Consider the following 25516-nt stretch of genomic DNA (forward strand, 5'->3'; position numbering starts at 1 on the left):
CTTCTCTCCTCTCTCTCCTCCTCTGTGCTGGGCGAGCTCAGCAGTCAGTGGTGGAACCAAGGCGGAGAGGAGAAGAGAGGAGAAGAGAGGAGAAGAGAGGAGAAGAGAGGAGAGGCAGGAGGATGAAGGCACCACATCATCATTATTATAGAGAGAGAGCGAACAAGAGACCACTGAATGAATGACGAGAGACCAGAAGAGGAATTACAAAGAGCACGACTGAAAGAGCAGAGGAGAGGACAGCGACTGAAGACTTTCTCTCTTTCTCCCCTCTCCCCCATCTCCCTATCTCCTCTCTCCTTCCTCTTGTCCTCTCAACTCTCTACCCCCTCTCCCCCCCCCCATCAGGGGCTCTACCCAGTAAAGGATGGCATGACCACAACGTCACTCATCCACAGCTTGCTGGACAATTTTAATTTCTTTCCTTTCTCTCTCTATATCTTTCTCTGTTTCCATATCACCACTCTTTCTTTCTTTCTTTCTTTCTTTCACCGGTCTTCCCAGATTACTCCCTCTTTCTCCATCTAATCCCTCCATCCTCTGTTCTCGGCGTGAGTCTGGGCAGAGGGGGGCGAGGCTGCAGCTGACCTCAGTCCCTTCACCCCCACCCCCCTCCCCCCACCCCGACTCGGCCAGGGCCCGGAGGCAGAGCGAGGCCAGCCGTCTGTGACTTTACACCAACGACGAGCTCCTTAACCCGGCTGATAACAGCCTGACCCCCCACCCCCCCCGCCGGCCGCCACACACACACGCTCACACATACACACACACACACACACACACACACACACACGCGCGCGCGCGCGCACCTCCTCTCCTCCCCTCCCCTCCCAAGCTCTGATAATCCTAGACTCTCTCTCCTATTCTCTGTGTGGACGTCGTCGATAGAAGACTGATCCAGGACCATGTTTGGATTAAAGACTCCACACTACTACCTCCCAGGTAAGGCTGTTATTATCCCAAAGTTCTCACTAGTACTACACCTTTTAATGCAAATCTACCGTGTCCATCACGTTGCATGTAGTAACTGATACCTTCCATATGTAGCCTATTCATCAAAATGTGCTGAGAGTTATGTATATTTTTAGAAGGGGAAAAATAAAACCATGAATCTGGTATTCTGTGTTCTGTCAAACTGTACATTGCTCTGAGGTCTCATGGTTACAGGAAGTGTGTTTGCATTTGCATCTTTTACCACTGGCTGGACAATTACCATTTCTTCCAGAATTACCATGATGAACTGTGTCACATCAACCCCTACTGATTTGGAAAGTGTACCACATGCTCCTGTTATGGTCTTTAGTTGTGAATAATTCAGCAGTTGTTCTGAGAGTTTTCTGTCATCTATTCTAACCAATGGTTTTCATCACAATAAAACCACAGTACTGACCACTGTACCTGACCAATCAGGTTGTAGGAAGGGTCAGTGGGTGTGGCTCCAGAGTTCCAACCATACCACCTGGAAGTGTAATCAAGCTTGATACAAACAATGGTTGTGTCTTTCCTCAGGCTCAAACATCTGACCTAAGTGCAAACTGATATTCTTTAGCGTCTTGACCTCTGACTGGTAATTATGATTAATTAGCAGCTGGTAGCCTGTTTTGCAGCATTCTGTTGGTGTGAAGAAGGTTTCATGTTTCTTAAGTTAGCATTTTATTGTAATGCATTTGGGATACATACAGCCAGTGGTAGTAGTCAGTTATATGTGCCAGGTCTGAATGTATTCAGTTTACATTCCAACTACATAAGATCATTTAAACACTAGATAATTTCACTTGTCAGAATTCTTTCCACTGGTTGAAGGTGCTTGAGATGCTTGCACTATTTTGGCCATCTTACAGTATACGATTATTACATGTCAAACTATGCAATGTGAAAAAGGTAGAAAATCATGTTAATGTCAGACTGTGAGTGTTGAATTGAGTCTACCTGTCAAATTGTGTGACAAATCTTTGAACTATCCATGGGGAAATGTATTATCTTGAGGAAAAAAGGTAGAGTTACCATGATACCGCCTGTTTAGCCCATTGACTGCGACTGCCGGCTCACTTGACATTACTATAAAACTATAAAACCATTTTCCAAAGCATATCTTTTGTTAGATTTTGGAATAATTACCAGATTTCTGTATTTCTTATTTACGGTGTAGCTCTGTAGGAGGCAAGCCGTCTAGCCATATAGCCTGGGGGCGACATGGCTCAGGTGGCAGAGCAGCTGCTTGGGAATCAAAAGGTTTCCGGTTCGATCCCCGGCTTCCCCTGGGTTAGTGTCCCTGAGCAAGACACTCCACTGCTCCCTATGAGCAGGTTGGTGCCTTTTAAGGTTTCCTCATCCCTTGGTGTGTGAATGTAATGCACCATACATTATAAAGTGCTTTGGATGAAGGCTGACTTAAAGTTTTATTTATTAGCACATAAAAAGAGTTAAAAACAGAAAAATAATCTCTGTAAGCCCAAAGGCTTATAGAGAACTTCCCCTATAATTATAACAACACAAAAATATAAAAATGTGTATACACATATTTTATTATATAAATGCACCATTTACCATTTTAGAAATGGGTCTGTGAGTCAGTCTGTCTGTCTCTCTGTCTATCAGTCTGTCTGTTTGCCCGGGCCTAATTTCACAAACCTCTGTACCGATCAGTAGGCCAAGGAAGTAATTGAATTATTTTCATATTTCATGATTGATTTATTTTTAAATATTTCACTTTAATGTTATGATGGAAGTCAATCCGATTGACTTCCATCATTGACTGTCAATGGCGGTCGGCTCAAATTGAAACCTTGCTCAAATATGGATATGACTAACATAAAAGTACTGACGTCCAAGTACTGCCTGCATAGATGACTGACGTCATAGATTGGCCACATGGAGTCCCAGATCCACATGAAGCCACACATTGTGATAAGACCCCATGTTGTTTAAATTCAAACTTACGGGTAATAACCTCAGTTCAGTCAGACACCTTTGTCAAGATAAACCATTTATTGCAATGATATTGCATTAAATTTGTGTGACGCTGCTCCTGTGGTAGCCTACTAGAGAAGAATCAGCGGAAGAATGACACAGACTTTGAGATCACAACCCCTCCTCCCCCAAAGCATTGAACCCTTTAGGAGGAACTTAAAGATACAAAGATATTAAACATGACACAATCCACAGAAATCCGTACAACTAACATAATTAATCATTCATTCATGCGACAACAGGAGGAGGCTGGGGAGGTGGAGGGAGTTTGATCAGTGACAAGCTGCAGTAGAGGTGCTGGTGGTGACCAAGGGGCCAGCTTCTGAGTTGTAAATTGAGGCTGTATAGGAAGTGACAGTTCATATGAATGGCCTGTAGTTTCGCTGTTTCACCCCTGCTGGTGTCAGAAAGAATTAGGCTCCATTCAAGCGGATGGGTTTTTGCCGAACTTTACACTTGATTTTAATACCTTAATAAACATTGTCATAAATACTATATGCTTCCAGTCGCTAGTTTAAAGTCTTCTTTCAATCACCATGAAGTTTTGGTAAATGATGGTGCCATTTATTTTAAATTTGATGATAAAGTAGGGTATGCTGTAGGAGGGGCGTGGCTACCTTGTGATGATTTGATTGACAAGCTACACAACCAATAGCATTAATTCCCCACACCCGCTCTGGTCCCAACCAGCATTAGTTTCCGTGTACATTTTTATAGAAAGATGGCGGATTTGAAATTGCTGAAAAATAGGCTTCATTTGCGGTCTCTAGAGTCTATCAGCGTAACTTTGTCCATACTTTTTACTGTCTATGGTGATGACCTGTGCTGAACGTGTAACATGAAGAGTGAGTGGCACCCTTAGATTGAACCATTAGGATTGAGGAGATGTGTGTTATTGTGAGCAAACAACATTGGAGGGTGAATGTGCAGAAGTGTTAAGTAGTCATAGAGATTTTAATTTCAATGGTAAAACAAGGCTTTCTCCAGGATCTATTTTTGGCTGCAATTTTCATATCAATCCATGCTTTCAACTGCTTTAAAACTCAATGATAACATAAGATTATGGCAACAGTATCTTTTTCCCTGTGTTGAATCAACAAGCTCAAGTGTTTCAAATCTTTGCACGTTGATTTTCATACTGTACTGAAATTGATGGAGTCCACAATCCAGTGGCTACCTCAAAAATGAAAATAAACCTACAGTATGCTTTGGAAAATGGTAGGAAGCAATTTAAACATACCAGGACTTATAGTTTGTGGGCTGAACATGGCAGACCACCACACCCTTAATTCAGTAACAGTTGTCTTGCAAGTGGCCATGTAGACCCTTTAGTAAGATTTAGGGTTGGTTGAGTGAACACAATGGCAGCGTACCAGGCTGTGCTTGGTGGCCTTTCATAACTGAGTGGTTTACTCTCTTTCCTGCTCGGGGGACTCTGTTATCTCTTATTGGCTCAGCAGCCATGAATGTTTCATTCACTGGCCAATAGTGTGAAGCAAAGCGTGTGGTCAGCATCAGTAGCAGAGGGCAGGGAGAGAGGTTTGAAGTTACCCGAGAAAGGTGCTTATGTATGTCTGAACACAGGATGACAGTCAGCGTGACAAGAAAAAGAGAAAGGGGACAGAGGGGTCAGTGAACAGGCCACGAGATGAATAGGAATGAATCAACCTTATGTTAATACAAAGGCATCCAGTCCAGTGTACTTTAGGCTAGTTTATTCTAACATTGTTAATGTTTTCCATAATACGCACAGGGTAAGACAGATAGACACGATGGAGGGAAACAAAAGAGATGGAGAGATAAGGGAGGGACAGGTGACAAAGAAGAGAAGACATAAAATAGATAGAGGTGATGGGGGTTCAAAGATAGAGACTGCTGTATGTAAGCAGACAGAATGAAAAGGGGGAGGAGAAAGACATGAAGTGAGAGAGAAAGAAAGAAGGGGGGAATTAGAGGTTGTGTGAGGGGGTGTGGGTTGGGGTGATTATAGGTTGGGGGATTGGGTTTAAACAATGTTCGTTGCCTTGTGAATGTTTCATGATGCTTTGTGAATTATACATCTGCTTTCATAAATGATTGAATGACAGTGATTATGTGACACTTTGTCATTGTTTGTATATTCCTGTGTGTGTTTGCGTGTGTGTGTGTGTGTGTGTGTGTGTGTGTGTGTGTGTGTGTGTGTGTGTGTGTGTGTGTGTGTGTGTGTGTGTGTGTGTGTGTGTGTGTGTGTGTGTGTGTGTGTGTGTGTGTGTGTGTGTGTAGGGGGGCTTCCTGGAGAGATTTTCTGCTGCCTCCTACATCTTCATCAAGGCACATGCACACACACACAAACACACATGCATGCACACGCATACATGCACGCACACACACACACACACACACACACACACACACACACACACACACACACACACACACACACACACACACACACACACACACACACACACACATTTTGTCACTCTGTCTCTCTCCCCCTTTCATCCTCTGTTTTCTAGGTCTCAATATATAGATGGGATTGTGGTGAACGTGGCTCAGAATGTGTGCGACTGTGCGTGCACATGTGTGCATTTGGCTGTTTGTGTGTGTGTCTGTAAATGGTCTTGTGAGCAGCTGTGAGCATCTGTCTTTGTGTGCAATTATGTGTACCTGTGTGTATGTGTCCATGTAGGCGTGTGTGTACTGTATGTTTGAGATAGCACCTCATATGTTCTCCCCCCCCCCCCCCCCCACACACACACACACACACACACTGAACCCCCCCTGTCATGGTCCTAACTGCTGTTGCTGTGGAGACAGTGTCAGCCATATATTGTACTAGCCCCTCAGTGATTATTTGACAACGGAGGGGGGTTGTGTGTGTGTGTGTGTGTGTGTGTGTGTGTGTGTGTGTGTGTGTGTGTGTGTGTGTGTGTGTGTGTGTGTGTGTGTGTGTGTGCGTGCGTGCGTGCGTGCGTGCGTGCGTGCGTGCGTGCGTGCGTGCGTGCGTGCGTGCGTGCGTGCGTGCGTGCGTGCGTGCGTGCGTGCGTGCGTGCGTGCGTGCGCACGCACGCTACGTTATGTGTCTGTGTTCATGCATTTGTGCGTGTACAGCATGGGGAGATCACAGCATGATCAGACAAGGTATATAGGAGGAGGGATAAGGGAGAGATAGAGAGCGAGACAGAGGAGGAGGAGGGGAGAGAGAGAGAGAGAGAGAGAGAGAGAGAGAGAGAGAGAGAGAGAGAGAGAGAGAGAGAGAGAGAGAGAGAGAGAGAGAGAGAGAGAGAATGTCAGATATTCAGCCTAATAAGACAGATGGGCATAATGTACAATATCTGCATAAGGAAATCTCCATTAAAACATCTGTGTGTGTGTGTGTGTGTGTGTGTGTGTGTGTGTGTGTGTGTGTGTGTGTGTGTGTGTGTGTGTGTGTGTGTGTGTGTGTGTGTGTGTGTGTGTGTGTGTGTGTGTGTGAAAGGTTAGTGAGAACAGAGAGAGAGAGAGAGAGGGATAAAAGGATAGTGAGGAGCGGACAAGACAGAAATTAATGAAAGAGAAAGTGGAGAGGGAGGGAGAGAGAGGGAGAGAGAGAGATTGTATGAAGAGGGGTTAGTTTTATTACCCAGAGCACACGGTGACCTTAATGCCGTATCGTAAGAAAAAAGCAAGTGGCATTTTGTTATCTGTAGCCCTGGGCCATTCACACCACATGAATTCTCAAAGACAACGGTTTACTGTTTTCCCGTGGTGAGTCGTCAGGTGACCGCTATGCAAATGTGCCACACACACAACACAAAGAAAGTATTTTTGGTTTGAATAAAACCCCAAGAGAGAATCCTTGATGCTTTCATGACTTCACAAAAGTATTAACCGCTTGAACCCTAGCATCCCTGTTCTGGGGGGAACATTTGCAGAAAATATTAGATCGACAAGCTCACAACGTGTCGCACTCTGCTGTTTTCAGCAAAGAGATCTGTTGTAGAGGGGGGAAAAAAAGAGTGGACCAGAGCTGACCGTGGTCAACTAGTATTACTTTACTAATTATAGAGGGTTTAAATGGTTATGGTTGTTAAAATGAGACATGCAACAATATGATGTATTATAAAGACTGATATTTTTCACACAGGCCACTAAGTGGGCGAGGGGGGGGGGGGGGGGTGCTGTGGTGGCCAAACATCATAAGATACATATCACAATGTACGCACAAACATCATGAGTTGGATTCTGGCCCGTTGCTCTGATGTGCAACCCCTCCCTGTGCTATGTATGTAATGGAGCAGAATTGACATAAAAATAATCAAATCATGGACACACGTGTGTGTGTGTGTATGTGCATGTATGTCCAAGCACGCGCACTCTCACGCGCACACATTATCCATCACGGGTCAATAGCGTGAGAAAGCGGGCTTGTTGATGTGTGTATTCGTCAGCCATATTTATTAGCTGTTGTGGCATTTCAGTGGGCCGGGCAGCTCTGTTCGACTTGACCTCTGCATTGATTTCCATGATATGTGTTAGAGCTACAAGGACACTGTGGCTTGTGATTTATGGCAGATGTCACATGCGGGGCCCCTCCCCCCTCCATACACACACGCACGCACGCACGCACGCACGCACGCACGCACGCACGCACGCACGCACGCACGCACGCACGCACGCACACACACACACACACACACACACACACACACACACACACACACACACACACACACACACACACACACACACACACACACACACACACTACTCACTCAGCCTCAGGCGCCATACTGTGAACCGTTTATTTCATAACCCGACCCTAACAAGTTTTTAGAAAGTAGCCAAGAGTGCAGTGCATTGTACAGTAGTATATATTGCATATTGTATTGCAGTGTCATTTTACTTTTTTTTTCTCCCATTTCCTGGGCTTGACTTGGGTTCTGTGGGTCGATCAGAGTAATGAATTTATCTGGATTCAAAAGTATATATTTATGAAAGTAAATACCCAATTTAGTCCAAGTTTAGATCACAGTGTTGAACACTATTGGTTCACTATGCTGTAAGGCTAGTTGTCCTGCCGTAAACATAGCAGTTGTATAATGACAGTCGGGGGAATTCCTCCATATTCCTTAATTCACTGGTTCTCAACCTATGTGTTGCTGGGCAGCAAGTGCCGGTATTGCAAGTGGGCCCCAAAATAATTGGCAAAACACTAAGATTGTAATGATAATATAGCATTAATATGAAAGAAGTGATACCTATATCTAAGAACTCAATGTTAGTTCCTGATCCAAGGTGGAACACAATCGACTGATTGATCATTAAAACAAACATGCCCTAAGTGGTCAGATGGGCCCTGATCCAGAAAAGGTTGAGAACCACTGCTTTGATTCCTTCATTGTCTCCGCCAGGCCGAAGGCATGGCGAGAGAGTATGTTTTACCCTCCGTCCGTCCGTCCGTCCGTCCATCCGTCCGTGTGTCCGTCCTTCTGTCTGTGACCAGCTAATTTCCGCCACCGTTGGCCCGGTCGCTGTGAAACTGCTCACACACACTCCCTGGATGCCACAGCAGAACCTCTGCCCCAAATTTTTCAGATCAGCCTGTCATAGCGCCACCATGAGGCCGACTTTTGCAAAACACATTTTTTGCTATTACTCCTACAGATTTTGTCCAAAAAACACGCAAATCGGTACACAGTATCTCTATAGTCATGTGATCAACACGGATCTGTCTGATTTTCCATATTCCATCCTGATTGGCTTCCACAGACATTCCCACTTGGCCCAGGAAGAAATGCCACCCTTTTCACATTGGCCTGTTATAGCGCCACCAGCAGGTCTAATTTAGCAAACCACATTTTTGGAGCAAAATGCCTCAAATCATGAATGCAGTGTCTGATTGTCGTGCAAGGCCTAAGAAGAAATGCCACCCTTTTCACATTGGCCTATTATAGCGCCACCAGGAGGCCACAATAATCTACCTGACCTGGCGGAGACTTGTTTAATTTTGCAACCAAAGCACTTGGATTTTGCCATCTCAGGTATTACTGAAGAGCACAAACTAACTTTGAGAACGCTTATTGTGTATATCTATTGTCATTAAACGGAAATGTGTCTTTCAGATTTTTCATATTCCATCCTGATTGGCTAAAAATGGCTTCCAGCGTTTGCAGGAGTGTCCTGTTTTGAACAAAATGCCTCAAATCATGAACACAGCATGCAGTTTCCATGAGATTTTGCACGCACATTCCCACTAGGCCGAGGAAGAAATGCCATTTGAATTTTCAAATCAGCCTCATGGTGGCGCTAAAACAGGCCGATTCGTGTTTTTATCTATAAATGCACCGATCTGTGTAAAACTTTGTATGCGCACTCCCTAAAGGTCATTGGCCTGCATTTTTTCCTTTTATAGCGCCACCAGGAGGCCGACTTATGTAAAACTCTTTTTTTTATATGACTCCGATTTTATCCAAATTTCACGCAAATCGGTACACATGATCTCTAAAGTCATGTGATCAAGACGGATCTGTTTGATTTTTCTGATTACATCCTGATTGGCTGAGATTCACATCCAAAGTTTGCAGTAGTGGCTTGTTTTGAACAAAATGCCGCAAATCATGAACAAAGCGTCCGATTGAGGATAAACTTTGCATGCACATTCACACTATGTTGAGGAACAAATGCCACCCTTTTAACATTGACCTGTTATAGTGCCACCAGCAGGTCTAATTTAGCAAAACATATTTTTGGAACAAAATGCCTCAAATCATTAATGCAGAGTAGGCTACGATTGCCATGCAAGGCCTAAGAAGAAATGGCACCCTTTTCACATTTAGCGCCACCAGGAGGCCACAATAACCTACCTGACCTGGCGGAAAGCACTTTTTCTAGTTTGTTCTGTGTTTTGTTTTTGGCCTAAAACTATTTCCCAGACATCATGATAAGTGATGTCCAGCGTTGTCAAATCAATCATCTTCTCACTGAAGACTGAAGAAATCATTCAAAATGTGCTTTTCGTTGATTCATTTCAGGTATGTTGGAACACATCGACATGTTCTTGATCTTCTTCGGGCAAGAAATTCAACTTTTAAATGAAAAATGTAGCTCGTCATTGATTAAAATGTAGCAGCGTCATGTGATTAGTGTGAACGCCCGCCTGCCACCCCCCCCAAATTACCAGGTTCATGCCCGGATTTACAGAGGCCTATGTCTAAAAACATAAGAGAGAAAAATTATCTCTCTTACACACACCAACTAACAGCCACAAAATAACAGCCACAACACTACACTACCAACATAGTCGTAGATTCAACGTCGGCGTTTGATTCCACAACCTGAAAAAAAATACCTGGGAAAAAAAGCAGCAGAGCAACATCTTTAACCACATCAGCACGCATACGACACAATCAGCATCCAACACCAACACCACAAGCAGCATCCAACAAACTGCAGCATGAAGCAGCTGCAGCATCCAGCAAAGGAAAAGGAAAAGAGGTTCCTACTTAGAGTCGTCTTCAGAGGAAACCCCCGGCTGGCCGAGGTCTTCGGTGGAGGCCGACGGCGGAGACCACCGAAGACACATACACACTGTCGTGGAATTCTGCATCAATGAAGACACATCATACACACTGTCGTGGAATTTTGCGTCAATCAGCAATCAATCCACGGTGGAGACCACCGAAGACCAGGGCCGTTGGCGTGGAGGAATCCCCCATGCAAACAAATCCATGTATAGAGAGAGATCTCCATCTCTAAGGGCATCCTCGGGTTGAGCCTTTCAACGGCACAGTCTGTCTCCACTCTAAGAAAGAAAGAAAGAAAGAAAGAAAGAAAGAAAGAAAGAAAGAAAGAAAGAAAGAAGGACAAACAAACATTAATTAAAGTGAGCAAATCTATAAGCTCGGCACATGAGCTTGTAGATCTGCTATTTCTTGAAATAGCATTGAAAAATCATTCTGAAATGTACAGGGAGCCAGTGAATTGAGGCAATATGTTTACTGTATACGTATACTGTATCCTGTCACAACTGTCACAATAATCGTATCGCAGAGATTTTAATTTATCGTGAAATTGTCCTTCGTCATACACTAGGATGAATAAGCTTTTGTTAGGATGCAAATTCAGGACCACTTAAACGCTCTATACTTGATAAAAACTGACCTGTAAAGATTTGGTATGCTCTTTTTTCACTCTACACAAATTGATTCGCCAAAAATAGCAAATCTACAAGCTCACAACGTGCTGTGAGCTTGTAGATCGGCTATTTTTGCTGAACGTTCCCCCCAGAATAGGGATGCTGGGGGTTCAAGTGGCATTAAGTCTTAAGCTTTTGATCATCTTGGAGAGCTGACAGATATTCAAGCACAGTGCCCCTAGGGGGCATCAACAAAGTATAGGCTATGCAACATCATTCGTATTTTCAATTGCTTCTAAAAGCAGATGAGATATTGACTAACAAAACGCCATTTAGATTCATCAAAATATTTTCAACATTGCATTTTTACATTTTCTTAAAGGTAGGGTAAGTGATATTTTTGGGTTGAAAAAGTGTTTTGTTAAAAGGCTAAAGCACTATATTCTGATAGTGTGTTTGTTCAGTAACAGGAGTCTCCCAGTCTCTCCAGCTCTTTAATAAACAGAACATACATTTTATTTCAGGTAGGTGACAAAGTTTCAGCCAATCAGGAGATAGTGCCCATTTATTTAATTTGTATAGTGTTCCAGTTCCAATTGTGTCTGCTCATTTCTTTGTGTCATCACTTCCAATTTCACTTGTTTAATCTGTATCCTGTCTGAGTTCTCTATCCTGATTGGATAAAATTGGTATCTTGACCTGAAAATTCATTTTCTGTAGAGCTGGAGAGACATGGAGACTCCTGTTACTGAACAAACACTCTAAAGCAATGATTACTATCAGAATATAGAGCTATCTAACACTTATTTTAACCAAAGAAAATCACTTACCCCACCTTTAAACGTTTGTATTACTGTAAATTATGCCATACTACTGCCATAAAAGTAGAACAGCAGTTACACAATACAATGATAATGCCTAGATTGAGCATTGAGTAGTAGAACAATGGTTCCCAAACTGGGGATCGGGACCCAAATTATTTTGGGGGTCCCCAGATGATTAGCTTATTGTAAACATTATTTTCTCACTCAACAGTAAACAAACCAACATACAGTATAAGTGAATACAGGATATTTGAACATTTTCTAAAGTTACAATTTAAGGACTTTTAAGACCTTTTTAATACCTCTAAAATGACAAATAAAAATAAAATAATAAACCATTACTGCGTCAGAAGTAGCCAACTATACTATAAAAAATGGTCAAACATTGGCTAAATTGTCAAATATTACAAGAAAGGCAAAAAAAAATTAAATAGCCGATCTACAAGCTCACAACACCTTGCAGTGCGAAGCGTTGTGAGCTTGTAGTTGGGGCCTTGTAGCATGTGTTGGGGCCCCGAACCTAAGCTTTTCTTGGAGCCTAATCTTTTAGACCCCAAACCCAAACTTTTAATATATATATATATGTTTTAAACCGAACATTTTTAACTCAAATATTTTGCTTCTGGGGGATCCTACAAATGTATTCTAAATCCTAACATTTTTTTTTTAAAACGTATCCTGCTATAATATCAGTGGTTCTCAAACTTTTCTCATGTCAAAGGACCCCCACAATGATATGTACTTGCCACCTGGCCATCAGCGCCCCATTATAACTTTCTGATTTTACTGTGTGTGCTGCTACTGTACCTCCAGCTGCTTGTCCAGCAGTAGTTGCATCACCAGCGTGCGGATGCGGCAGCACTTCGGCGGGCAGACTGATATGGAGTCAGAACAGTCTCATAATGAGTGAATGCACAAGTCCTAATGAGTGAATGCACAAGTCTTGGTTTGTATTCACACACTCTTGGTTTGTATTCACACACTAGATTTTTGAATGAACAAGTTCTGGTTTGCATGTGTTTTTTTGGTTCAGCACTACAAATGCGATGCTTTGCGTTCGTGTTTCAAGTCCACAGGTTCGTGTTTCAAGTCCACAGCTTTAAATCCACAGTCTGTGTATTAAATTCACAGTTTGTATTTTGTGTTTCTAATCCACAGCTCTAAATCCACAGTTTGTATATTAAAGTCACATTTATATTTTGTGTTTGAATTCCACAGTTTAAAATTCACAGTTTGTATTTTAAAGTCACATTCCAGATGCTCTGCTTCACAAATATAATTCTCTATTTATCTCCAAAACACTCAATTTACAAACACAAATCGGTTGGTGTGCATTTGCACACTGCTTCTCTGTGGTGGATCTCCTCTGTGCACGCACAAATCTTTTTGAGACTGACCTGACGGTGGGCGTAGACGAACGTCGTCATTGGCTGATAAATCTGTCAATCAAAATCATGATTCTGATTGACAGGTTCATCAGCCAATGAGACGGGTTCGCTTTCAGCCAATCATAAGTGCTCTTACGTTTCTGGAGTGGACATATATCTCAACACTGTCCAATATGTTGTGAACTTACTTGAGGCAACATCATAATGAGATGCCGGGTGTGTCAAATATGAGCTTTTAGTTTTAGGAAAGCTTCCAAATAAAAATAAAATTGTCTAGAACATTGTACTGCAGTGTTGTTGTTCAAGGGACTTTAAGAAGTATTAAACACTTGCAAGGTTAGCTTTTTTTCCTTCTACATGTTTCATGTCACAGAGTCCACCCTTGACTTTAGACCATGGACGTTTTCAAACAAGCCTGTCCTGGTAAGCGATTGCTAGTGCTGATAATTAAACATTTATAAGTCATACAGTAGTGATGGGGAATTTAAATGTCATGAAATGGAACTTCACTTGCTATTCACTCTGAGCATTATCGTTCACCATTGTATTTCATTGTATATCGTTCAACATTGTTTTTCCTTTTATAGTCTGTGTGAACTCTTCCATCCACTTGACTTAGAATGACAAAATATAGTGCTCAGTGTGCCCCGTTACTTGAACTGACACAGCTATGACCAGGCCAGTGGTGACTAGATTTAAATTCCTGGTGTCCATTTAGTTCATAGAAAAGTTCTATAAAGTTTAATGCTCTATAACTTGTGAAACACCCAATTCACACCCAGAGAGAACCCAGATCTGCTTATACAATTTTGTCTGCTCATTCATTTCAAGAAATTGGTACTGAAGATCTGAGAACCCTGTAACTGAACACTAATGATTACCATGTGGATATAAAGCTTTTTAACACATGAACAAAATCAACACTGATGACTTAAACGTGTAGGACAGGTATGAAACAAGTACGATAAGTAAACGTTTTCCAATTGACGTGAGCAGTAGTTTCATAGGTGCACGGCCAGGATTGTAAACATCTGATCACATGGATGTATAGACGGGGGGCAATGTAAAGGGAATGACCTCACTCCCCTAGTTTCATTACTTCCAACTTCACTGTTAATCTTGGATGAAATTGGTATCCCAACCTGAGAATGCTATTTTTTACTTAAGAGCTGCAGCGACAGAACTGTTACTGAATAAATACCATCAATATAATAATTTGGGAATATACCGTACATATTAACCAGCTTCGCTTACACCTCCTTTAATCTGTCCATTGCTTTGGGACTGGCAGGTGGAACATTATAGGACAAAGTTTAACACCAACCTTTATTGAAATTATATGGTATACACCTTAACAATTGCAGTTATAAAGCTGCATTTTTCAAGTTCACTGATCCAGACCAAGTTTCAAGGTTGTGCTTTGTGTAGAGGTACTTAAGAGTTTGTGTGTAGGTACATAAGAGTAAAACGTATTTTTGTTTGGCTTCCTTCAGACAATGCAGCAGCATAGATAACACGAGTGACTTGTGTACACAAGAGTGTCTCAATTTAAATAGGGGTTTTGACTGTTCAGTATACACTATTGCTGCTTTTTTTTCTCTCTCTCTTTTTTTTTTTACACAAATGAATTCCCTTTTAAATTCAAATAAAATATAAAAAAAATGAAATGAAAATAAATGACAAACAAATATATGGCAAGGCTTAAAAACCTTTTAGAATGAACTTAAACCACAATAGGCCTACCCAAATAACCCAAATACTCATGCATGTGCAAAAACAAACTGTTTTTTCCCCAAATAAAACACTTGACCAAAACTAAATGATATACCTAGAAAAAAATATACACACACACACACACACACACACACGTCATGTATCAAAATTGCAACAAATCTAGTTAAAAAAAAAAAAAAAGATCTGTTCCCCATCACTTTCCCTGACTTTTACTTCACCTTTCTTTAACCCTCATTTAATTAAAGCTGCAAAAATAACACTTTAACCATGAACTTAACCCATAATAACCGTGAACTTGACAGTAACTTTAAACCATGAACACACTGTGGGCCCACACACCCACGCACATCCACCCCACGTTGCAGGCCTGCGAGACGTTCCGGCGATGCGGTGATTCTGGTCCTCAGTAACTCCAACAGATAGTTCTTTGTTGACACAGTACTTGCAGAGTCTTCAAACAGTACTTGCAATGGAAAACATTTCTCTGATACAGTACTTGCAATGGAAAACATTTCAAACGGCAACAGAGCTGGACTCTCTGTCCAGAACAGTCTTTTCCAAGCAGATGTCTCGATAATGGCGTAGTTCTCCGGCCAGTTGACCACACGCTCCGCTGGCAAACACTGACACACTTGTACCCAACAATGTACTGAGGCCTTTTTACATTTCTTATTTCTCCAAATACATTCTTCTCAGTCCTTCCTCTCTCTACCTTCTTCCGCTCTCTCCCACGGGCAATTGTTACTCTGGAACCCCTCGCATCCAATCCACTGCACCCACTCATACAACATAAAACCACTCCATAGTCTTTGCTTAGTTAACGTTTTATATTAAATATGAAAACCAAATACCTTAGACCTGTTTGACTCCTTATCAAAACCCAATATGAATAGATAACTCTGCTAACCACTTTAAAAAGAAAATACATCACTTTCAAGTTTACTGGCATTAGTTTGGTTTTTCTCTCTCTTAATTACTATATTAATAAGTCTGAAACTAATTTATGTTAACCCTTTACTCTCCTCATTGATCAAATTATTACAGCATGTGAAAGAAGACACTGAAACAGCCAGTCCTGGTTGGTGGAGTTCAGAGTAGCTTGATACCAGGAGTGGCAAAGATCAGTGACACGGCTCATTTCTTCTTCAGTAAGATCTGCTTTCTTGAGCTACAACAGGGACACATCACAAAAGGGGACCAAATTTATTTAGGTAGAAAGTTGCCTCCAGGAGGCATTCCACAAAAAGGGCAAAAGTTGAATTTCAAATAGTCAACATTTGGAGTACATCAGAGGGACACACAAAGCTTGTTAAAATTTGCCAACACTGACCAATTCACTTATCCGTTTGATGCATGTGATGACAAACATGGTGTAAAACTCTGTGTAAGACATGCTAAATTGTAACCGTTACCCACCAAACCAATAGTTTCACGATGGTCAAGATCAGCAACATCCAGAGCTGCTGCTGCAGTTTCGGTTCCACCCCTGGTCAACAGTGTCACGACAGCGAAACTGAGTGTGAGACTAGCAGAATGTCAAAAGAAAATGTAAAAACAAAGGGGAGATGGCAGTGCCCCATTTAATGGCAGTATATGGCATGAACACTAGGCACAAAACGACAGGATACTGGATATAGTTTCATTAAGTAGGGTGCAAATACCGTCATACAAAATAGGATACCAGGTAAACATCAAACATAGGAAGTGTGTGCGCCAACATACCAACCTTGATTAATACTGAAGCCAGTCTTCAGCTTCTGCATGGCAATTGACAAACATGTCGATTGACGTCTTCACCATTCATGTTGTCGGAACAACTGACATGAAGGTCCTGAGAATTCAGCTCCTCTTGGAACTGAAGGTGCTGGCAATTCCTCTCCACTTCTGGTCCTGGCTGCTTCCCTAGGCAGCCCAAATAAAAAATGTAAAATCATAACTCATTTTCATGACTATTTCAAAATAAGTCCTTGCTTGTCCAGCTGGTCCCAAGCAAGCTGGTCGCAAGAAATATTTATCTGTAGATAACATTGTCAAATACAGTAATGACATTATTAATTTAAAGTGTGTTTGTGCAGTGTACATAAAGTACATGTGCCAACATGTACAAACACATCTTTTTATCTGAATCTATAGTCAAAACGTCTTACCATTCACCACACATACTGCCATGAAATGGAAGGACATCTATTGGGTATTCTCTCTGACAGATTGGGCAAACCTGCAAAACAAAGAAAGCAAAAGAGAATGATACAAAAACAGAGTCCAAGTTAATGAACCTCAGACATACGATATTGTCTAGCAATAGTAATATAATTCTATGATCCAAAATGAGTATATTGTGTGTTCCATAACAAAACAGCATGCCCATTTATGACTTTAAGCATCATATCATTATGAAGTGAAACTTATGATTACTTCCTATGGAATATAATGAATAAGCCTCGATTACCTCACAAGACTCTCCCATCTCTATGGAGTCTTCAATCTCAGCAGTAGGAAGGTCTGCGTCAGCTGTAGAACGGCGCACTGGCTCCTCAATAATCGTGCAGTCTTCGTCAGGAGATGCCTCGGATTTACTCTCCTAAAAAAAGACAGAGCTAGAGACAATCAAACACTCATTTGCACACAAAAGAGAAAAAATAACTTCAGAAATTAGAGGAAAGCTGTACAGCTTACGTTCAAAGAGCAAGCCCGCAGATGCAACGGCAACATCTGCAAAGGCATAAGATTCCCACACGTCAGGCAGTTTGCCTTCGGCATCTTAGTGGTGTACCCCCCAGGGGCCTGTAAAATCCGCCTCTCGCCATGACTGGCATGCTCTGGCCTGTGTAGCGTCCCCAACTCGCCACAACTTCCTCCACCGAGGGAGCTAGCTTCTTTGGCGCAGGTGGGTTGTTGGCCGGACTGGTGAGCCGTGGGTCATGGGTTCGACTCCGGCTCAGGGCGTTGCACTTCTCGGCCGTTACACCTGCCTGGACTGGAGGAATGGCCTGCCCCACTGTAAGAGCTGTCTGGAAGCTGCCTCTTGCCATGCTCTGGCCTGCCTGGACTGGAGGAATGTCCAGCACTTGTGAGCTGCCTCTGGCCATGACTGGCCTGCTCTGAACCCATGGCTAGATGAGATGGTCCCTGTAACTAGGGGGAGAAAATAAGATTTATATAAGGCACTGACAGTAGAGTATGAGGCACATGATATAAATCACAATATAGCAATATAGATCCTCAAATGTTGTTCTATCAAATGCAGAATTATAATTAAAAAGTACATGATGTTACACTATTTTGCTCAGCTGCTGATTAGGCTACTACCCATAAAATACATAAATAAAAAACAGTCTTAAGTAATGTAAAGTATACTTGATGTGAACATGCACGGTACATCATTAACAGTCTTAAGTAATGTAAAGTATACTTGATGTGAACATGCACGGTACATCATTAACAGACTTAATTTTATCCTTCAACTTCTTGTTTCTGCCCCAAAACGATTAGTTATACAGGTTTTGCAGCAATTTGTAGTAATTGTAGAAATATTAAACCTTAATGTCAAATGTTTAAGAATGTTCTAATCCAGGGGTCTTCAACAGGGGGTCCTCAAAGTAACTACAGGGGGGCCGTCAAATGTTCGTGATTGGATTTATTATCAGTTTTCATTAAGCACTTGAACCCTAGCATCCCTATTCTGAGGAGAACTTTAACCAAATATAGCCAATCTACAGTGAGCTTGTAGATCGGCTATTTTCGGCAAAGAGGTTTGGTGTGAAAAAGGATCAGACCAAGTACAGAGTGAAAGGTCAGGTGTACTAAGTATTGACAGTTTTAAAATACACATTAACATGAATCCAACATGATAGTGCAACATCTATGAAATCTATGAAAAAGTTTAACCTGCAACACAATTTTATGCAATATGTAGTGGGGGTCTCTTACTCCCTTCTTCATCTCTCTCTCTTAACTAGGGGGTCCTTGGCATTGAAAACGTTGAAGACCCCTGTTCTAATCATGTATACTTTAAAAACATTTTCCAAATTTTACACTTTTTTAGATTTTGGACAAAATAGTCCATTTTACATCGAGGTGCCCAGATGTCCCTAGTGCCCACCTATCCTGTTACCTTGCAGACCCTACAGTACAGTTCAGTTTTGAACGTGTCACAAAAAATATATATATATATTAAAATCCGCGGTTTATAAACAAAGACGAGCCCTCATACTGTTTAGGTTTGTCTTCTGTGATTTCAATGACAATAATGAGGTGCGGTGTCACGCTGACACCTGTAACCTGTAGAAATATGCTACCATATGCGTCACTCACAGCCAGGAAACACCCCCTAGTTACATCTTTCTACGGGTCACGTGTTTCAATATAACACCCACCCCACCAGAGGTTTTTTTATATTTCGATAATATAATCCAACTCTTATCTTAATCAACTTACACTTCGCTTGTAAAACAAGTATTTCCCTCATGTGAAGACAAATACCATGAATTTGAGGCTTAAACCCAACGTCGGCATGCCATCATCATCATCATCATCATCATCTGTTACGTGGCTAAGCAGAATGCTTCAACTTATTATAATTCAATAACATTAGATGATTTACAATGAGGGGATAATAACATAAATGTGTTACTTACAGATTCACGTTGTTAACCACTACTTCCAGCAGCATTCTTCATATTGTTTCTCAATCCCTGCCCCAAACTTCTGTCGTGTCCGCCATTACGCCCCCTTTGCTTTCTACTCTGCGCAGCCAGGTGCAGAGAATAGATATATGAGTATGACTGTTTGATTGCCGGAGAAAATGTAACAGCACTTATGATTGGCTGAAAGGGAACCCGTCTCATTGGCTGATGAACCTGTCAATCAGAATCATGATTTTGATTGACAGATTTATCAGCCAATGACGACGTTTGTCTACGCCCACCGTCAGGTCAGTCTCAAAAAGATTCGTGCGTGCACAGAGGAGATCCACCACAGAGAAGCAGTGTGCAAATGCACACCAACCGATTTGTGTTTGTAAATTGAGTGTTTTGGAGATAAATAGAGAATTATATTTGTGAAGCAGAGCATCTGGAATGTGCCTTTAGAATACAAACTGTGAATTTTAAACTGTGGATTTGAAACACAAAATACAAACTGTGAATTTTAAACTGTGGATTTCAAACACAAAACACAAACGTGACTTTAATACACAGACTGTGGATTTAAAGCTGTGGACTTGAAACACAAACACAAACTTGAAACACAAACGCACGAAACACGAAAGCTGTGGACTTGAAACACGAACGTGGACTTGAAACACAAACACAAACACGAAACACATGCAAACCAGAACTTGTTCATTCAAAAATCAAATGTGTGAATACAAACCAAGACTTGTGCATTCACTCATTATGAGACTGTTCTGACTCCATAGACTGAGGAGGGTGTGAACACGTTGAAGAACACCATGATCTGCACGTAGGTCAGCACGGGGTAGCGGGCGTGCCACGACCTGTTGCTCGCCATCTAGAGAGAGCAGAGAGGGGGTTTTATGTGTTATTGCACCTTTATTTAACCCATTAAAACCGGGAACGCATCTGTGTAACCACTTAAACCATCAAATATTGTACTACAATTATTTGAAATCTTTAGTTACTTGTAACTTTGTAGATATACATCATTACATTATAAAACATGCATTAACCACTTTAGCCCCATTTTATACCTAGGCTATTTGAAAATAGCAGATCTACAAGCTCGCGACGCGTTGTGAGCTTGTAGATCTGCTATTTTCTAACATTTTAGTACTTTTATTTGTGGTACTTTAAGTACATTTTGATACCAAATACGTTTTTACTTTTACTTAAGTACATTTGGAATTCCAGACTTTGAGTACTTTTTCCACTATTATGTGTCAATTTTGGGGTCCTAGACATGAAAAAGTTTCAGAACCACTGAGCTAAGCCATTGGATCTCATAGTGGGGTCCGTTGACCCCCAGGGGTCCTTGAGGGAGTTCTAGGGGGTCCCCAGCTACATGATGGATAGATCATAGTTAGGAACCAAATGGGACCCTTATGGGTCTGCAACTCTGAGGGTGTACAAATGGAACCGGGTCCATTTGGTTCCATTTTGTACACTCTCAAATTAACATTGACTTTACAATATAAATTACGGACCCAGAGATAGAAATTTCATTAAATGGGGGTCCGTAGCCTAAATGCATGTCAAACTAGGGGGGTCCTTGACATTAAAATGGTTGAGAATCACTGCTAGAGCTGTAAACAATCTTCTCTTATGGGGGTCCTGGCATATCTTTTCAAATGAGTGTCCGCGGGCTAATAAGTGTCAATTTGGGGGTCCTTGACATGGGAAAGGTTGACACTAAGCTAACACACACCTGCAGTAAAACTCACCTGATGGATGGAGAGATAATTCACTTCTCTTTCCACAATCTGCTCATGCAGGTCTGTCGGATTAACGCATGCCTCCCCCTGGTAAGCACTGACACTCGACGTCTATGTCGATTAAAGTTAATATATTATGAGTTGTTTATTCCACTATAAGAGTCTTTTATTACTTCCAAACAAGCAGCGCTTGTTAACAAACCGTCGTCGTGTTTGCGTGTGTGTGTATGGAGGGAGGAGAGCGCTCGCGCGGCAATTGGAGTACTCAAATCAGAGTGGAGAACAGCAACGTCACGCTTTGATGTCACCGCAAAGGACGGCAAGATCTAAGGAGCTCCTAATACGCTGTTACCCGTGTTGCCATGTCTGCTTATAAATGAGCATTTTATTTATTTATTTTTTAAATTGTATTCACTTCATTGGGCTTGCTTTCTAATGTTTTTTAAACCAGTGGTTCCCACATTTCTTTCATGTCAAGGACCCCCAGATTAATATGTATTTGTCGCAGACCCACATCTGAAAATATGTGGTGCCAGGGACCCCCATACAAGATTTGTGTTGATAAAATGTTTTTTTTTTAAAAACTGAATATTTTACTTTTTTTCCAAATATTTTTTGAAAATAGCAGATCTACAAGCTCACAACGTGTCATGATGTGACACGTTGTGAGCTTGTTGATCTATTATTTTCAAACAGCCGATGTAAAAGTGGAAAAGAATTAGCCTAGTTGCTTCTTTTGGGCTTGTTTTTATCGACACAGCCGCTTGTTTCTTTTGCAAAATCTGGCAACTGATAACCTGCATTACACCAAGGTATATAAAAAGAAGGTACGAACATCTACGTCATGAGAGCCAATGAGAGCCAATGAGAGCCAATGAGAGCCAGGTGGACCAGCTTAGAACAAACGTACTTTGGGCTTATTTTTGCTTGTAAAATTTGGTTGTGTGGGTTGTGGTTTCTTGGGCTTAGTTGCTCATTTGGGCTTGCTTCACAATTTTAAATTTAAATTATTTTAACCAGTGGTTCTCAAATATTTTCATGTCATGGACCCCAAAATTAATATGTATTTGTCCCCTAACCCCCATCTGAAAATGTTTTGTGCCTGCAGGGAGCCCCGTACTAGATTTGTGTTGTTAGAATGTTTCAAAAATGATTTACATTTTTTATTATATTCTATACTATATTTACTGACTACCCTTTTTTGCGGTTTTCAAATATGTGTTTACACAGAATCAAATGTTTTATGGTCATGATTCACCAGGAGTCTGGATGGCTTGGTTCCAGGCTTAAAATAATGTATATAAATACATATTTTTCGTAAACCTATATGGGCTGAATGAATGGGCTTTCTATATGTGGAACCACAAAATGGGGCCTCTCAATGACCACAGCTAATCAAATCAAATCAAATCAAACTTTATTTATATAGCACATTTAAAAACGACTGTCGCCGACCAAAGTGCTGTACAGGTCAACAAAACAAGAACAACAAGTACACAATACAGTTCAAAGTACAATTACATCATGAGCAATTACAACAAATCCAAGTTAAAGCTTAATTTTGGTTAAAAGCCAGGTCAAAAAAGTAAGTCTTGAGTAAGGACTTAAAAACCCCAATGGAATGGGCGGATCTAATAACAAGGGGTAGATCGTTTAAATCACATGTCGAGGGTGGTTTACTCAACAGATTCCCAAAAGCATTTCCACTTTGACCCATAGGGGACGCCACAAATTTGCAAAATGTAACCGTTTGACACAAAAACATGATTTTTGGAGGGATCAGTTCCCTCAAAAAGAAAAGCAAGTGATCACAGGAGTGGCATGACGATGTCATCGGCCCGCTACATTTGTGGGAGGGGCCTGTTTCTTTAGTGGGACGGGCCTATTTCCTAAAATCAAAACGGCACGCGTCGTCACGAACGCGGGATCCGATCGGCACCGAATTCGAATCGCGCGGCCTCCGACGGTATTCCTCCAGGCGTATTCCTCGAGTCCCGGCGGCCGCGACCCGCGACCGGCGTCGGCGCAACCACACTTTGCAATTGCCCTGAATTGCGACGCGTCTAGTTGTGTTCACTCTTGTGTTTCAGGTATTAAACAGGTGTGCAGTTACGTTGACATTTTAATACACCTGAATGAAAGAAGGAAACAGAATGTACATGGCAACACGGCCCGTTCTAGACCACACAAAACCCACCGTGGTGTGGCTGGATGTGGCGCTCAACGCCATTTTAGACGTGGTAAGTGAACGTTGTGTTTTCAAGGCATTAATTCTTCCCAATTGACACGGGACAATGAAGACAGAACAAAGTGATGGCAGAGAGAGTAAATGCCACACGTATCACCTGGTACAGCCTGATGCAGATGCAGTTACGTGACTGTTGAATTGATAATAATAATAATAATACCTGACATTATTTTAGGGCTTTTCTAAGTAGCCCGCTCAAAGTCCCTTTAATTCACAAATTAAGCCATAACCCCTCTGATGATATTTTATGTTACTACTACAAATTTGGTCCAAACATCATGCAAATCGGTACACATTATTTCCATAGTCAAGTGATCAACAAGGTTGCGTCCGATTTTTCAAATTCCATCCTGCTTGGCGAATTCCGAACATTGCTGGCCCTCAATAACCTTCCTGACCTGGCGGAGACCTGTGCTGCGAGGAGCACTTTTTCTAGTTTCTACTCATGTTACTCATTGCTCTTTGTTTCTCCCCCCCCCCCTGTATCCCCCCAAGCTGTCTTTCAGGTCTTTGCTTATTTTACCTCTGTGGTTCAGATGTCACACAGGGTCTGCCTCTTAACACAGGGCGCTGCTCTGTTTGGAGGAGGAATTCAATCACTGCTTTTATGCTAAGTAGGACACTATGTTTGTGTGTGTGTGTGTGTGTGTGTGTGTGTGTGTGTGTGTGTGTGTGTGTGTGTGTGTGTGTGTGTGTGTGTGTGTGTGTGTGTGTGTGTGTGTGTGTGTGTGTGTGTGTGTGTAGTGTACACATATGTGTGTGTGTGTGTGTGTGTGTGTGTGTGTGTGTGTGTGTGTGTGTGTGTGTGTGTGTGTGTGTGTGTGTGTGTGTGTGTGTGTGTGTGTGTGTGTGTGTGTGTGTGTGTGTGTGTGTGTGTGTGTGTGTGGGGGGGGGGGGCAGAGGTGTTCTGTCTCAAAGGAAGCTGCTGTCAGGCACTCTTCTGGCGTGCTAACTGTGTGTGTGTGTGTGTGTGTGTGTGTGTGTGTGTGTGTGTGTGTGTGTGTGTGTGTGTGTGTGTGTGTGTGTGTGTGTGTGTGTGTGTGTGTGTGTGTGTGTGTGTGTGTGTGTGTGTGTGTGTGTGTGTGTGTTGTGTGTGTGTGTGTGTGTGTGTGTGTGTGTGTGTGTGTGTGTGTGTGTGCGATCATGCTTGTATTTGTGTTGTGTATAATTGTGCGTGCGTGCGTGCGTGCGTGCGTGCGTGCGTGCGTGCGTGCGTGCGTGCGTCTGTGTGCATGCGCGCACGTACAGTATGCTATTGAAAACAGGGTCGTGCCGCTCCACCTCAAGGGCACTGTTATTAATGAGGAGAATAAGAGACCATGACAACAGCTTGATAACACAGAGGAGAGAGAAAACACATAACACACATGTACACACACACGTGCACGCGTACACACACACACAGACACACACACACACACACACACACACACACACACACAAATGCAGGAGCAGGTCGGCTTTCTGTTGCCAAGTAAAAAAAACAACAACAACAAGAAAAGAGAAAAAGCAACCATAATCTATTTTTTATGTTGTCTTCTCTCTGGAGATATAACGATAAGCCAGATGAGAGGAGTCCAAAAGCAAAGGCAGAACATCTCAAGTGTAGAAAAACAAACACATGCAAACCTCTTATCTCCATATTTCAACTTTTTATGTTTTTTCGCAGATTAATGCCTTGCTGTTGACGCACAAGAGTGTCACACAAAATAGCCGATCTACTGTACAAGTTCTCAACATGTCGCGACACGTTGTGAACTTGTAAATCGGCTATTTTGTGTTTTCACTATCTTAAAATGTTTTTAAAATAATGATAACAAAGGAACGGTTTTGGACATAGGAGGTTTCTGCCTGATACCAAGG

General features: G+C 42.0%; 2 protein-coding genes across 3 annotated transcripts in view; one reads left to right on the forward strand and one right to left on the reverse strand.

The window, feature by feature from the left end:
- Positions 1–879: 879 nt before the first annotated feature.
- LOC311047758 (genetic suppressor element 1-like) overlaps positions 880–25516 on the forward strand; it is a 69943-nt gene continuing 45306 nt past the window's right edge. For both annotated transcript variants that reach the window (XM_084060604.1, XM_084060608.1), the window contains exon 1: positions 880–942. In XM_084060604.1, coding sequence (XP_083916730.1) covers positions 906–942 — 37 coding nt within the window. In that variant the 5' untranslated portion in view covers positions 880–905. The remainder of the gene's footprint in view (positions 943–25516) is intronic.
- On the reverse strand, positions 14692–19769 carry LOC311047773 (uncharacterized protein). Its single transcript, XM_084060633.1, has 7 exons — positions 19652–19769; positions 17691–18149; positions 17464–17595; positions 17162–17232; positions 16812–16916; positions 16431–16539; positions 14692–16182 (listed from the first exon to the last, which is right to left on the reverse strand). The coding sequence occupies exons 2-7, from the start codon at positions 17772–17774 to the stop codon at positions 16045–16047; spliced, it is 639 nt and encodes a 212-aa protein (XP_083916759.1). The 5' UTR covers positions 17775–18149; positions 19652–19769; the 3' UTR covers positions 14692–16044.

The sequence above is a fragment of the Gymnoscopelus microlampas genome, assembly GCF_963454915.1.
Source record: "Gymnoscopelus microlampas genome assembly, chromosome: 6".
NCBI classification, from domain to species: domain Eukaryota; kingdom Metazoa; phylum Chordata; class Actinopteri; order Myctophiformes; family Myctophidae; genus Gymnoscopelus; species Gymnoscopelus microlampas.